Consider the following 16,151-nt stretch of genomic DNA (forward strand, 5'->3'; position numbering starts at 1 on the left):
TAGTGGCCTATACTGTGATCATGCCCTCCTAGAGCAGTAGAAGCATTGGACATAATAAACAACAAATCCTTGCAGCTGTGATGGTGTTAAAGAAACTCTTACAAAATTTACAGTCACTACACACCAACTTTGAGAAAATTCCTGCAGAACTAATAAACAGCTTGTCTCTTACATCCCTACCCACTTTTCCTCAACTATTTTATCTTTCTCCATTAGAAGCCATTCAAGGCAGGCATCATCCTCATCTTTGTATATTGTACAGTGGGACCCAGATTCTGATTGGGGCCTCTAGGTGCTGCTGTAATACAAATAATAAGTTAAAAACTATAATTTTTCACTTTTTTACTGATGCTGATTTGTTTCTTAGTTGATCAAAATGGATATTTTGTGGATCTTTTCTAGTTCCCTCACCCTGGAGTATTACAAAGCCAACCTGAATCCATTACGGGCTCCATGCTAAAACAGGTGCAAAATCCAGAAGAAGCTGAGTCCATTGAGAAGAAATTGCCAGTAGCATACAAAATTCGAGAGCAGGTGAGTTATGAAAATGTCATTGATTTCTGGAACTCCTTGGCAGAGGATATTGTTGGGTAAATGCTTACTAAATGATGTGAATAAGAATAGCACTTGCCCTTAGGTTAGTGAATATACAATGTAGTGGCTAGCAGTCTTCATGCTTCTGGGAATAAGATGAGTGATAAGAAATATTTTTTTCTCAAGATATACTGTTTCTCACCTACCATGTCAGATACCCATGGCACCTTCTATGCTAAAGGCCAAACTCCAAATTCAGTTCCAACTTTTTTTGTTATTTGTAACTTTCTAAGACAAATTCCTTATGTGCTGAAATATATTAAATTTGATGTCAGTCTAAAGAGTATATGCAATCTCTGTCTCTCTCTCTCTCTTTGTCTGCACATTTAGTTGAAATTTGATAAGAATTTTGAACTGAATGTGAGGAAATTAGCAAGGAATTCTGTTTCTTGATAATGGGATTAGTGAAAGATAGACACTTCAAATTCGACATGTTTTATTTTCTAGGATTTTGCTGAGAATTAGAAATGAAACCAAATTCTAAAATAATCAGTGCAGATTTTTTTAAAATTATGAACATTTAAAGTAAGTATTCCACACACACTCTTCATGCACTGATCCTGCAATAGGATCCAGCCATGATGTCCCTTGCTTTCCTTTCCTTAAAACAGCTATAGATATTAAACGCAAATAAGACTAGGAACAAATGTTGCACTTGTCCCTGGACATGTTATATCTTTGTTTGTCCCAGAACAGAAATGTCCAAGGATTGGCATCCTTTTAATTAGGGTTAAATGAGCAGCTGAATGCACTGCCACTTTCTGCCATTGATTCAATGATGCAATCTCAGGATAACTGTTGAGATGCATTTTGTGGTGCCCTGGGATAAACTGTTAGTACTTCTTATCCTGTGAACCTTTTTATTCTGGGATAATGGATGTGGATGTCTGAACAATTGTACTTTGTCCTAGGATAAAATGGATTATCTCAGGGCAAATGTAATGACTGTTTTTAGCCTAATAGGGTTAATGGAGCACTAACCTGGCAATATTTTATAGCCCCAGTACGTTAAACTATTAACTATGTTTTATTTCTGTTTTCTTTAAGTGTAATTCTTAAGACATTAAACATATATAGTAAACTATTCAATAGGAATGAGGACCAGATTTGTGGTAATAATTGTAATGTTTAGAATGATCTGATTTCCGAGTTCATGAAGGCAAAATATATGGTAATTCATAGCATGATAGAGAAGTAGGGCTGGAGGGGACCTCCAGAGGACATCTAGTCCAGCCCTCTGCTTTAGGCAGGATCATTTCTATCCAAACCATCCTATACACTTCATAATCTAAACTCTACATAAGACTACCATCAGCCCTGACAGCACAGACCTAACACCCTAACCTGCCATAGGTAAAGCAGGGGAACTGTGGCAGCTGATGTCCGGCAGATTCTATGAATGTTGTCAATATATACTCAAGTAACCCTTGGTAGAGGGCTACAGAGGAAGGCAATGCCCCCCCCCCCCCAGTCCATACCAGTTTGACCATGGGGTAAAAATATTTCCTGACTCCAAATATGGTGATTGGTCTGACTCTGAGTGGAGGGGTAAGGCCCTCTAACCAGGAGCCTCTGGTTTTGCTTTCAACAGGAGCACTGACACACCTAAGTCTAAGTCCCCAGATTTGGCTGTAGCCAGTACCCAATGCCTCTGGGAAGGTGCTTAAAAACACCCTGACACATACACCAGAAAGAAGGTAGAGGAGGAGGAAGGGGCAAGGGCAACCAATAAAACCCAGAAACATAGGAAATACCCACATCAGAACATAGGTAAAGGTAAACCTAGATTATCCCTGACCTGTCCAACCTCTTCTTGAACACCTCAAGTGATGGAGAGTCCACAACTTCCCTAAGCAGTCTATTCCACTGTCTCATTGTCAAGTTTAAACTTACTTTGCTGCAACTTCAAGCCATTAGTCCATGTCCTTGACAGCAAGAGAGAGAAAGTGCCTTCCCTCTTCTTTATGACAACTTGGGTGTAAGGGAAGGGGAGGAGAGGAAACCGTGGCCGTGTGGAGTTTAAAAAGATGCAGCAGGCTCATCTGCTGTGTGGGGCCACAGCTGCGGGAGGGCAGGCTGGCCCTCGATTGACAGGGAAAACCCTGTGGAGAGCTGGGGAAGGCACATGACCAAAAAGGGGGCACAGCTTCCACACATACAATCCCATAGCCTGAGCCAGAGGAGGCAGTCTGGCCCTGCATGCTGAAGTGTAAGGGGCTCTTTGAAAGAGATGTCTGCAGCAGATGGACAAGCAGGCACCTGAGCTGTTCCCTGGAGCCATCCAGGGGGAACTAAGGGAAGCTCATAGCCTGAATGAGGCAACAGGGCAGAGCTGGGTAAGCTTTTAGTTGGGGCCAGTGTCTTGTATTCTATCATATCAAGTTTTTTTCCTCCCAAGTTGCCTATCACCTTGACATCCTCTGCCAATTCTTCCCTGTTGGTCAGGTCTGAGATAGAAGAACTTCTAGTTGTATCCTTCACTTTCTGAAACAGAAAGTTGTCCTCCACACAAGTTAGGAACAAGCTTGACATTGTATGTTTGACTGCATTGTTCTTCCAGCAGATGTCCAGAAAAATTAAGTCGCCCATCAGTACCATCCCATAGCTTTTGGATAGATTTGTCACCTGCTTGAAGAGTTCCTGATTCATCTACTTTTCCTGATGTAGTACCCTATAATAAATCTCCACCATTATACTGTAGCTTCATTTTGCAGTCTTCTTCCTCCTAACCAGGGAAGAAGTGTATGTGTTTTTGACATACAAGACAACACCAACACATTTTCTCCCAACCCTGTCCATCTGAAACAGCATAACCCTTGATGTTGATATTTCAGTCATAAAAACTGTCCCACCAGGTCTCTGTGATGCCAAGCAGGTCATCTTTTTTCACAGGCTGCAGCTTCCAGAACATCTCGTTTATTCCCCATACTTCTACATTTTTATACATGCATTGAACATATTTTGCATTTTGACCTATAAGCCTCCCTTTTGCACCGCTTGTTGTAGTTCTGTAGCTCTCTGGCCATTTCCCAGAGTTGCTTCTTGAGTCCTTTCCCCTCTGGACTGTGTGCTGGGTCACTGGAGGGTTTTGATCACCATCTCCCGTGGAACCTAGTTAAACCCCTCCTTACTAGGTTGGCCAGACAATGCCCAAAGATACTCTTCCCTATTTTCTTCAGATGGATCCCATCTCTTGATATCAGTCTTCTTCCCAAGAACATCTGCCTGTTGTAAAAGAAGCCAAATCCGTCACATCAACACCACCATCTCAGCTACATGTCCAATTCTAGCTACACATCCATGTTCACAATGGTCTCTGCCTGGACCCTTGCCTTCCACAGGAAGAATTAATGACAGCACTACCACTGATGCACCAAGCTCCTTAATTTTCCTGGCAAGAACCTCATAGTCACCTTTGATCTATTCGGTGTAATTCTCAGACGTATCATTAGTGCCTACATTAACAAACAGGAAAGTGTAGTGGTCTGATGGATGATGAGCTTTGGCAGTCTTTCTGTGACATCCTGAATTTGGGCTCCACAGAGGCAGCACACTGCCTGGGCTTCCAAATCTGGATGACAAATTGATGCCTCTGTCCCCCCAGAGAAGGTCACCACCACCACTCTTCCTTCTTGGTGTAGTGATCCTGGAGGCCCTGGCCTTGGGGCCTGGCATTTCCTGCTCTCTAGGCTGCTGCCTCCTCTGCCTCATGCCTGCAGATGTCCTCTCCTCTGTCTTTTCCTCAGCAGTTCCACCACAAAGTGCTTGAAAGCAGTTGCTGACTTCAAGCAGTTGCTCTTCAATTCTGTGGACCCTCCTTCTTTGAGCAGTCACATGTTGCCACTTCTCATTGCCGCTTGGCCTCTCCAGTACCAGCCTCTCATAACTCTTTTCAGTGTAATCTTCCTAGTCCTTGATGCAATGCAGCATGATTACCCGTGCTTCCAACCCTTGAGTCTTCTCCTCCAGGGAAGACACCAGCTTACACCTGGTGCAAATGCAGTGCTCATGACCCTCTGGGAGGTAGACAAACATGGCACTTTCCACACAGGTCACAACAGCTGACCCAGGATCCATTTGTGCATTTTCTGCCACCTAGAGAACACCTATGCTGTAATGAGATTTAAAAAAAGGCAAGGGCAAGGGGCAAAAAACCCCCCAAAACACCACAACAACCTGCCATGGGGGTGGGGGGGGGGGGGTTTGGAACCAATCAGCCACCTCGGCTGCTTATCCCAAAGCAACTGCTGTCTACTCAGCTTATTGAGTTTTTTTCAATATTGTTAATATAGACTGCTATTAATATATGGTAAATTTCATTTTAACATGATGTCATTACAGAACAAAAGGGACTTAATGAATTCATAGAGGGATAGACTTGGAAATCTTTGTACCTTTGCTAGACCAAATTTACACAAGGGGCACATCTACACAAGATCCTTTACTGCACAGTAGAGCTAATTACTGTGTAGTAAGTGTCACTGTCTACATGTAATGACCCTTACTGCACAGTAATTTCCTTTACTTAGCAGTTAATTTGCTACCTGCAAATGCAAGTAGCAAATTAACTGCTGAATAAATACTGTGCAGCACAGCACGTGTAGAACACTGACCAGGACCAAATTTGCTCCCAGTCTGCTGCGCAGCCGGGTGTGCAAGATTGCTTCCTGTCCCTGGGCGCTGCCTGTTACTGGAGTGGGCCCCATCACCAGAGCCCAGGCAGGGACAATGTCCCCCTGCCCTTGCAGCAGGAAGCTCTGAGCCCCAGCTTGTTCCAGCCTCCACTCTGCAATCGTGGAGCCAGGGCTGGAACATGCTTCCAGCTCCCTGCTCCGCAATCACAGAGCAGCAGGTGGGAGCTCCCTGCATGAAGAGAGTTCCCTGCCCAGCCTGGAGCTGACTGGAGCCTGCCCCTGATTGGGGGAAGTTCCCAGCTGGCCTTGGGATACATGGGGAACTCTGCATGTATAGCCTGGAGTTGGCTAGGGACTGTCCTGTTTTGGGGAGTTCCCAGCCAGCTCCGGGCTGCACATGCAGGCTTCCCCACACAGCAGGGGCTGACTGGGAACTGTTCCAGTCAGGGGCAGATCCCAGCCCCACTGCTTTTTCTCAGCCCTATGCCTGGATTGGGCGAACAAGGCGGGGGCTTGGAAATAGCTGCAGGGGAGAGGCAGGTCCCAGCCCCATGCCCTGATCCACTAGTGGGGCAGCTAGCCACAAGCCCCCATCTGGGCAGGGGAGATTCTGGTTCTCTGTGTTTGTGCACATGTAGTTCTGTGTGTATGTCTGTGTGTGTATGATTCTCTGTGTGCATGTGTATGTGTCTGGTTTTCTCTCTGCTCTCCTTTCTCTCTCGCTCGCTCTTCTCTTTTTACTTTCTCTTTCCCTCTTTCTTTCTCTTCTCTTTCTCTTATTTCTCTCTTCTCTCTCTCTCTCACTGCAATATATTTAACAAAAAAGGAATACGCAAAAACAAAGGCAACATTTATAATTATTAAATATATTAATAAGCAGTGTGTCCTGCCATGTACCGCCTCCCCTTCACCCCCCTGCCCTCATTTTGTTTTTCTGGCATGCCATCACTCCAGCACCTTCCAAGGTAGACCTTGTGGTTTTTTCGGCACTCCAGCCAAAATGCATTGCCTGCCCCGGCCTAGAGCTTCCCCTGGTTGCTGCGGAGGGCCAGCGCAGGGCCAGAAGGGTTGGGAACAGACTGCTGCCATGAGCAGCAAATCTGCTTCCACATCCCCGCATGTGTAGCTGCCTGCCTAAGGGGGGTTTACTGTAGAGTAAAACACTCTAGAGTAAAGCTACCCCACAGCATTTGCATATGTAGATGCACTCAAGGTAAAGGTAACAAAATCTGTACTCTACATAGCAAACTGAACTCCATTTCTGGAACTCAGGATGTCTTACACCCAGATCTCTGGCCCCCAGAAAAAGGTGAACTCAGTCTCCATTTCAAAAAAGCTAAATGTCCTGATTTTACTGGATTCCATCATTTGGGTTTACCCAGCATATTTGCTTGGTGGTTGGCATTCTAAAACAAAATGGACAGTGTGGCTCCTACTGTAGGTTGACATTTCTTCTCTTCTAGTTAACAACTGTGTATCTGTTCTGATGTTTTCTCTCAATGGCCCTGTGTTGGTAGTATCTTTGTAGTACTTCTGTAATGGCATTAGATCAGAAGCCATTCTTTACCTTATTTGCACTGATTTAAAACTGAAGTAACTTTGCTAACCTCAGTGTAACCGAAAGAAGAATTTGACTAAAAGGGAGAAGTTAGGAGGCGAGTTTAGGAGCAGAGTAGAGGGTTGTAGTGCATTATGTGGATTTTCATCTTTGTCTGAGGAATCTGACTCTAATCATTGTTAGTGTCTTTTTACACATTACACCAGACGCATCTACATGAGACACTTTACTGTGCTGTAGAGCTAATCACTGTGCAGTAAGTATCTGCATCTACACGTGCAGACACTTACTGTGCAGTAATTGGCTCTAATTGTGAGTAAATTTGCTATCTGCAAATGAAAGTAGCAAATTTACTCGTGACTCATAACCGCACAGTAGCACACATGTAAAGTCCTGACCAGGAGCAAATGTGTTCCCAGGCAGCAGGGGATGGGAGATTGCTTCCTGCCTCCAGGAGCTGCCTGCTGCCAGGGCATAAGGACAATGTCCCCCTGCCTGGCAGCAGGGAGCTCCCAGCGCCAGCTCCATGATTGTGGGGCTGCTGCTGGGAGATCCTTATCTCCCAGCCCAAGTGTTGTGGTCATGGACCTGGGCTAGGAGAGCTTTATCTCCTTGTGCTGCCACTAATTGTCCTTGGGGAATGCTTGTGCCATGTGTGCTGTGCTGCTGTGGCAAATTACCCTGGGTGGGATAGGAAAAGCTGTGGCCAGCAATGTGCTGGCCCCAGCAGCCTTAACTGGGGCTCTTTGGGCCTTCTGGGGCTGCAGCAGCAGCTATCCTACTGTGGCTCCAGCCAGCCAGGCTCTGGCTTTGGGCAGTGCATGTTGCTGTCACATGCAACGCTCGCATTTTTTTCCCCTCTGGACCCTTGCAGCATGGAGAACAACTGAATGTGCGGTATATACCGCGCTTGTCAGGACACAGCCTGCATATGTAGGTGCCTGCCTGGGTCAGTTTAGTAGAGTAATTTACTCTAAAGTAAACTGATCCCATGTTATTTGCATGTGTAAACATGCCCACTGTGAACCACACAAATGCTGATTGGTTTAGCACTAGCTTGCAGTCACACCTTCAGTTTGAGCAGCACGCCTGTGGGAAGGAGCCACATCTTAATGGAACAGGAGCTGGATTATGCAGATCAAGAGAGAATCTTGCTCTGGAGTGGCTTAACTTTGAGCTGCATATTGAGTGTTTTAAACTACTTAAAGGTGTTAATGTGCAGACAATCCAGGGTTTAATCCAGGAGCCACCCAGAATTAAAGTGTAGCAAGTCCCTTAGCAAAAAATTACCAGGGTAGACAGACTTGGTAGTACATGGACACAGCTGGGTGCCCAAGGGCCAGCTGGGTGTCCAAGGTGGCTGCCCAGTTTGCCCTGCCCTAGTTATGTCTCTGGACAGACCTTTGATCTGTACTGGTATGGCATTTCCTATGCTATTATCACCTCTGCTTAGTCTGTGTAGCTGTTCTCACTATTAACGAAGGCCCTATCCCCCATATATGATGAATTAGAACAATTTTAGTAAAAAGAGAATGAATGTCAACCGAAGGAGTAAGAAGACATTGTAGAGAGACTAGAATGCAATGTCAATAAAAACACAGCTTCAGAAAGTTTGTTTTGTTTTGACTTCTTAAAAAACTGCTGATGAAGACTGCTGGAAGCTCACTATGTGTGAAGCTGACTGTCTCTAATCTCCCTATGTGAAGGAACTCCCTGGCTGTGAGGTTAATTAATTTTCTGAAGCATACAGTACTTTCTTAGATTATATTACCTCATTGTACTTTCTTTACTATAGATTTAAACCCCTTTTACTATAGCTGTTCCTGCTTATTTAATTTCTTCAGTAACTTCAACAGACAATATTCAATCAATACTTCTTTTATTTTTCACTTTTTCTTCAGCAATTAAGAACTATAAATAAACTCACTGCTAATGTGTAAGTGACTGGGCACTTAAGTAATAGGTCAAGAGACATAGGGTGCATATCCTACAAGTTTATATATATGCAAGTAGTTACACTGAACTCTAACTCTGGTGCATAAGTGTTCACAAAATTGGGACCTAAATGAATATTGATCCCATGGCTGATCAATATTTTTATTAATATATTCTACTTATGAAATTTCCAGTGATTTCCCTAGGAATTCACTGCATGGAGTAGCTAAAGAATTGGGGCCTTGAAAAACTAGTACAGCTCCATAATTAACAAAAACACACATGGCCACAGTCCAGCTAAGACTGGGTGAGAAATCATGTGAAGATTAGGCACACAGCACAAGGCTGAACAATATCTATCAAGTGCACCTTTAGTCGTGACCTAAGCAATGATCCTGCAACTAATTCCTTGCAATCAGATCCTTACCTCTCCATGGTTGTACTTGCAGGGTCAGGCCCTAAATGTATTTTTCTTTACAACTGATTTTGATTTTCTTTTATAAACCACAGTTTATTTGAAATCACTTTTTATCTTATGCCACAGTAAAACTAGTTACACCATATGGCAGTGAAGACTCATAGAAATAACTTGGAATATTCATGCCACAATATTAAATCTAAAAATCATTAGAGCAGTTGCAAGAACAGAAAGTTACTAACACAAAACAGAAAGATGGTGTATGGAGAAGCAGAAACGAGGTATCTAGTAGTTGAGAACGTTTTTAGAGTTTCATATTTTAGCCATTTTATGTATACTAAAATGTCATTCAACACGCTTTTAAAATAAATTACATCTGTTAACTATTTTTACAAGTATTTAAATACATATACACACACACACATGCATTTTCAGATCCCTTTTTGATTTGTAAATTTTAATTTTACAAAATTTAGTGAAGTACATTTAAAAGTAAGATTAAAAAGTAGTTCTGTGCCTAATGCCTTTTCTTCCCATCACAGAAGGTTACCAGATCGTATTCAATAAATAAATCACAGATAAATTCAATGCTGAGTACCCTTTTGTAGTTGAATTTTAATTAGTTTTGGGTTCAGTAGTGAGTCATACAAAATGCTTTGACATTTCTCTTAATATTTTGGTACTCGTTTTTTCTAATGTGGAAGTTTACATTTATCTTTAATCGTGCATATTCAACAAGTGATTGGAATATTAAATTCTTTTGAAAAAGTTTACTGATGAAGATTTAATAAATAAAAGTACCTCTATTAATTGTTTCATTTTTTGAAGGGTGCATCTACACATTCATTAATGTGCAGTGCCTACTGGACATTAAATTTAGTACTTGTATAATCAAGTCCTAAATCAATGCGTAGTAGTCTGCCATACTGCGCATTAGCATGATCACATGTTTTTTGTGTGACATTTAATGCACAGTAGACTAACACTACTTTGCATTTGCACACTTTTTTCTGTGTGCACTAATGAACAGTACAATTAGTCTACTGTGCATCAAACATCTCGTGTAGATGCACCTAGAACATGAGAACTGTTTGCAGCACATGTGGGAAAAGTATCTTAAAACTCATCGTCTTCCCTTTTGTTTCCTTTTTTTCAGCAAGCGGTAAACAACTTCCCATTTTCATCTCATGACAACAAACATTGTTTACAGAATGGAGGGGAGTACTTTGATTTTGTAAGTATCCAAAAATTAAAAAGTTCACTTCTCTCAACTTGTCCATTATTTAAAGGCATCATTTTTTTCTCTCACTTGCAAGCATCAGGGATCCTTAAAAAAAAGGGATGAAAGAAAATTAACAGAAGTAGCAATACTGCATGCACAAATTATTGACATTAGGATATATCTTCCTATATGTAATAACATGTGAACATATCTTCACAGACCCACCTAACTAATCTTTTATAAGTGTCTGGAATACTCATGTAGAATCTGGCAAGACTGATACAGACATGCTGGATTTCTTTTGGAACCTAACAATTCAGACCATGGCAGTTTCTCTTATTCCACAGACAGATGGATTGGCCACCTGCAAAAGTATTATTATATTGATTTTTTTAAAAAAAATCTGGATGCATTGAGTGCTTGGTGTGTGATGGCTTTGCATACTCTTCTGTTGATACATTTGTAATTTTTTCCTTTTGTGTATGCATAGGTGGCTCTTCTACCAGAATTTGGTCTTTAGTCAGGGGTACAGGCCTTATGAAATGAACTTACTCAGCTTGAATTTCAAAATACAATTAATTATTTTAAATGTCATTAGTAATTTTGGGTCTCAAATTTGAGCACCACAAAGGGGCCTGATTTTCAGAAAAAGCATATACCTGCCTCCTAAAAGTCAGACCTTTTCATCTCAACTTGGGCACTCAAATCATTTGTCATTTTGTAAGCCAGTAGAAATAATAATTATATAATAATAAAAAAGCCATTCCATGTTTTGAAAACAGGAGCAATGACATAAGGAACACTTAATTCCTCAGCTACAGTTACATCAAAATTACTGAAACTAAACTTAACTTTTAGGCTTTGTAGTATCACAGTCTGCCCTAAAGCTGTGATCTCTGTATTTCTCTGCAGCAAATCGAACATTCTGGATTTCTGAAACAGCCATTCTTACACTTCTGTGTATGTAAAAATCATCCTTCCTTCCAAAAGTTAGAGTGAATGGTCTTTTTTTAAGGGAATTATGGAGGGACTGTGGAAAACACTATCTAACCCCCAGCCTGTATGCAAGCTTCTGGACTGTAACACCGCCTCTCCATAGCTTCACCATATCCATTATTGCAGTATTCAGCCTGGGACAAATGCTGATGTCTTTCTTTCTTAAGTCCTGGGCCTGTATAAGTACTGATCAGCGGGTCTCAGGCGTAATCATCTTACTCCCCTCTTTGCTTGCTTATGTGAAGCTTGAGAGAAGCCTACTGCTGCACTGAACAAGGGGAATAGAGGCCTTCCTATCCTCGGTTTACTGAACTGAAAAATCACAAAAATTGGTTTAATTTAAATTTTCTGTTTTTCCTCATGAATACAAAAAACCCCTCTGAAAATATTAATTTTGTTCTACATGAAATGTCTTTTGACTCAAAACAAAATGTTTCCTTTTCATGAAATGAGAAAGCGAAGGAAATGATTCACAAAAATAGTGAAGGAAGTCCTTCTCTTGTCCAGTGGTTCAGTGCTTATCGCACTTACCAGAGATGTGAAAATCAGATTCTGTGGACTTCCAAAGTAAAGAACACGTTTGAAGATTTTAGTTTCATACTCTGTCTCCATTTCCTAACATGGAGAACAGAAATAACAATATTTACTCATCTGCCCCACAGTGTTGAAAAAGTGAATGTAGCTAATGCTTGTACTTCACTTTGAATATATAAAGGAATGCAAAGTATTATTTTACACATAATAAATTTAAAAAGTTAACCTATTTATCTGAAGTTTTCCTTTGTGCTATAGTGTAGTTCATTTTGCTACCAGAAACATGTATATAGGTAGACCAGGAAATAATATTTGCAACTTTATCACTTGCTGCAGACCAGCTTAATTCTTAAAATCATGTTTGTCAGGTTCTTTATTTTCTCTGTGAGGAAATAGCATTTTTTTCCTTTAATTTACCCATTTTATTAGTAAAACCAAGGTCCTCAAAGGTAAATTAATTTTCATCAATTTTTCTTTGATATTTTTTCCAGGGTTTAGGACGAAAGAAGGTTAAACCTGAAAGAAGTCAGCAGAAGTCAGAAAATTTCTTTCTATGGGCACATGAGTCCATTCCTAGTAGTAATGATGGCTTCAGCATTTATCAAACATCATTCACAGGGGACCAAAATACTGAGCGCCCTTTTTGTAGGCATTATCCGAAACAGCACTTGGAAAGATGTTGGATTGATAAGCCCATTCGTGAGAATGAAAAACAAATGTAGTTAAGCAAGCATATTCATTACAAAACTCTTGTATGGTGTCTGCTGACTCTAATCAATGGCCTTTCTCTTAGTTTGAACTCTTACCATTCAAACATAACAGAGTAAATGTAATATTGCAAAATAGATCTTGCAGCACTTGCCAAACAGTTTTGATTTACAGCAAAAACTGTGTTAACCGGCACTTTATTAGCCGGAAAACTCTACTAACCAGCATCCGAGGGACGCAGCAAAAGTGAAACCGGAAGTATCAGTTCCGGGGGACTTCTGGCTTCACTGCCACAACCCGAGCTGTTCTTTGTCACTTCTTTGGCCCACAGCCCAGGGCAAATAAGCCTACGTGGGGCAAAGCAGCCGGCATGGGACCCCCGTCCCTGTCCATGGGTGCTGAGCACCTGCTCATTCTTTTCAGTAGGTGCTTGAACCCTGGAGCACGCACAGAGTTGGTGCCTATGTGTGCTATCCAGCCTGCAGGGCTTCCCCCCAGGTCCAAAAATTTGTCACAGGGAAGCAGTGGCATCTAATTGTTGCTGTTCTGCTGTCAAATTTCCAGAGCTGGAAGGAGTCCCATGGGCCAGATAGCATGGCCTTGTGCACTAGATGCGGCTGATCTGGGAAGCCTGGAGGTGCACTGGGCTAAGTGGAGCAGCGTGGGACAGTGGGACAGCTTGGAGGCACACAGGGCTGAGCAAGGTGGTATGAAGCCAAGCAGTGCTTGGATGAGCAGGACAACACAGAGGTACACAGGGCAGCATGAGACCGAGTACAGCTGCGCTGGATCCAACTGTGACATTGGTAGGGCCCAATCCTGCAGGGTGCTCAGGACCCAGTCCAGCCTGTAGACTATCCTGCTTCATTTATTTGGCCCATGGAGCCAAAAGATTGAGCACCACTTGTGTAGTTTATCACAGTTTTAAACCAAAGCAAGTGTCTCAAAAAGTGTCTACAAATAAACTCGCTGCTATGCAGATTAAAGTGGAATGGGGAAATAAACATACATTTCTAGGATAGGTTGACTGGACTAGCAAAGAAACAACATGAAATCCAAACACTTTGAATCTAATGAGCTGAAAAGAAGCAGCAAGAGTTAGCTTAAATATGTCAAAATTATATATTCCTTTCACTGTGTAGATATATCTTTTTTCCACTAACTTACATACAATAGATGACCTCCTCATGTCACATCAAACTATATTATATTGGAGGATTTCCAAAAACATAGTAATCTTATGAGCACATGCTAAAATAATAAATAATTATTTTATTTATGAAGTGCCCCCTACCAGAGGTCTCGGGGTTTTGCACAACATTTTGAAACAAAAAACATCATTAAACAATAAGAAAACAGATTAAAAGCCAAGTTACATAGTGTTATTAGAAAATTATTTTTTATTTCAAAGTGAACAGAACCAGCCTGACAGCTCTAAAATGAGATTTTTCCATAGTTTTAGACAATGATTTCATCTCCAAACTGATTCAAAACCAAAATACGTGCCAATCACATGGTATGTGAAGTACCCCATGCGGCTCAGCATACTCAAGAGGGCAATCTTGGACCTCCACCAGAAGGAAGAAACACATTCTTGCTACATTTGTAATGTTGATCTGGGGTTTAATATTACAGATGAATACAGTGAAATAAGGCTTTCTGGTTTGTTACGCTTTTCAACCGCAATAGGAAGATTACAGATTTATTTCTCTTCTAATTTTTTTTTTCTTGCTTAAACTGTGACTCAGAGTTACACTTAGAAGTTCAGGATTAGTTTAGTTATAGATTCACAACCAAATTTCAGTAAAGACTGTAGGGGAAAAAACAAGAATACATGAAATCTCTATCCAAGGTGGAATATACAGTGCATTAGCTAGACTGAATGAAAGAGATGACTCCCCGATATCTCAAATCCATGTCTCCTCTAAAACAAATATGAGACAAAATACAATATTTAATTTTTAAACTCTAATCAGAAATCCCATGTATTAGAACTTAATGGTCCTCTTGTGCACTCTGGATTAGGTCATGAATCTCATCACAGTGATTTCTCCGACGATGAGGTGCTTCAATCAGAAGCATATGGAGTAGTTTGTATTATGAGGTGTTTTTTTCCCTTTGGAGGGAGTTGTTTGCTCCAACTGCTAGTTCAGAGAGTGCTCAGGAAAGCACTGCCATCTGACAGTTAATAAGGATTAGCTGAGCATAGTTAGGCTTAACAACATGAAGAAAGACTGGGTCAGGGCAATCTTCTGATTAGTCCAGGAAAACTTACAGAGTGATTTGGGTATTGACTGGTATTGCTGCTTCTGTGACAGAGCACCAAATTTTAAGGCTTTGGAAGTGATGTATTGATACAAAAATAGCAATACACAATCAGGATATTTTCTTAGTGCAAATACAAAATATATGCAAGTCCTGTGTCTTTGAAGAGCATTGGTAATTAACTGTACATAGCTAACATCCTTGTTGTAAAAACATTCAGTGCACAATTGCTGCCTGCCTCAACAAGCAGCAGAGTTAGCTATCTGCTCCTTTCTAGGCCCTTGCAACATTTTAGGGGCTTGTCCAAGCATAGAAATTGGGTTTTGCTAAACTAGTACAGCTCCAATAGGCAGCACCTTTATATAATTTTAAAATCAGTTCTAGTTCCTGAAACTTACTGATACAAAATACTTGATAAGCCAGATTTAAAGTGAAAAGAGGGTGTTTACTCATGAAATGGTGCCATGTTAACTAAATTCAGATGAAGCTATACTTCTGTGTTTATACCAGACTCAGGTTTCTCTCCCCTTTTTTCCTCATTTTGCCTAGTTGGTGAACTTCACACCCGCAAGAAACTCTCAAAGCTCTTTCTGTGGCACCAAATAGCCTTCACAGGCATGCTGGACATTATCTTTCCCCCGTGTGACTGCTTATGCTTCACAATACGGTGTTATAACCTGCACGGTCATCTTAACAAGGTCAGTGACCATGCATAGGTTACAACCTCTTTTTGTATAATAGTATATGGGGCTGCCTTCACTACATTGAGGGTTGAGTTGTAACTAGTGTGTTGCTCCTAACCTATCTCCTGTCTACAGGTTTGTTGCTTAAGTGGTGCTTTGATATTACACTGGAGGACAGTTGATGCTAGAGCTGGTCAATTCAGTGGAGATAAAACAGCTTGAATTACAACTCATCAGCTGCTAATTTACTCACCCTGTTCTGATAATCAAATCATTCTGCATACCATAAATATTGTTTCACAGCATAGTCATTCAAATTAATCTGGAGACTAGCTTAAGTGAAATAACTTGAGCTTGCTCATGCAGTGAGGGCAAGCCTTATTTGTTCTGGAGTTCATGTTCAGTGAAGTTGTGTGGTAGGACGGCTACCAGAAACATACCTGTTGCACAATTTTAATTATGTCAGTAGAGTTAAAAAAGTACAGTCCCTCTAATCCAGCTGTGGGAAAGAATTTATACTAATGCCAAGACTCTCTATACTGGTGTACTGCATTATATTAGAAGGGCTGTGAAAATAACTTCTGATTTTTTTTAAAAAGCCCAT

General features: G+C 41.3%; 1 protein-coding gene across 1 annotated transcript; it reads left to right on the forward strand.

Annotated features, from left to right (window-relative positions):
- Positions 1–404: 404 nt before the first annotated feature.
- On the forward strand, positions 405–12,984 carry TEX36 (testis expressed 36). Its single transcript, XM_019555599.1, has 3 exons — positions 405–534; positions 10,296–10,373; positions 12,383–12,984. The coding sequence occupies exons 1-3, from the start codon at positions 454–456 to the stop codon at positions 12,611–12,613; spliced, it is 390 nt and encodes a 129-aa protein (XP_019411144.1). The 5' UTR covers positions 405–453; the 3' UTR covers positions 12,614–12,984.
- Positions 12,985–16,151: the final 3,167 nt, after the last annotated feature.

Source organism: Crocodylus porosus, unplaced genomic scaffold (assembly GCF_001723895.1).
Source record: "Crocodylus porosus isolate Cpor-Errol unplaced genomic scaffold, CroPor_comp1, whole genome shotgun sequence".
In the NCBI taxonomy this organism is placed as follows: Eukaryota; Metazoa; Chordata; order Crocodylia; family Crocodylidae; genus Crocodylus; species Crocodylus porosus.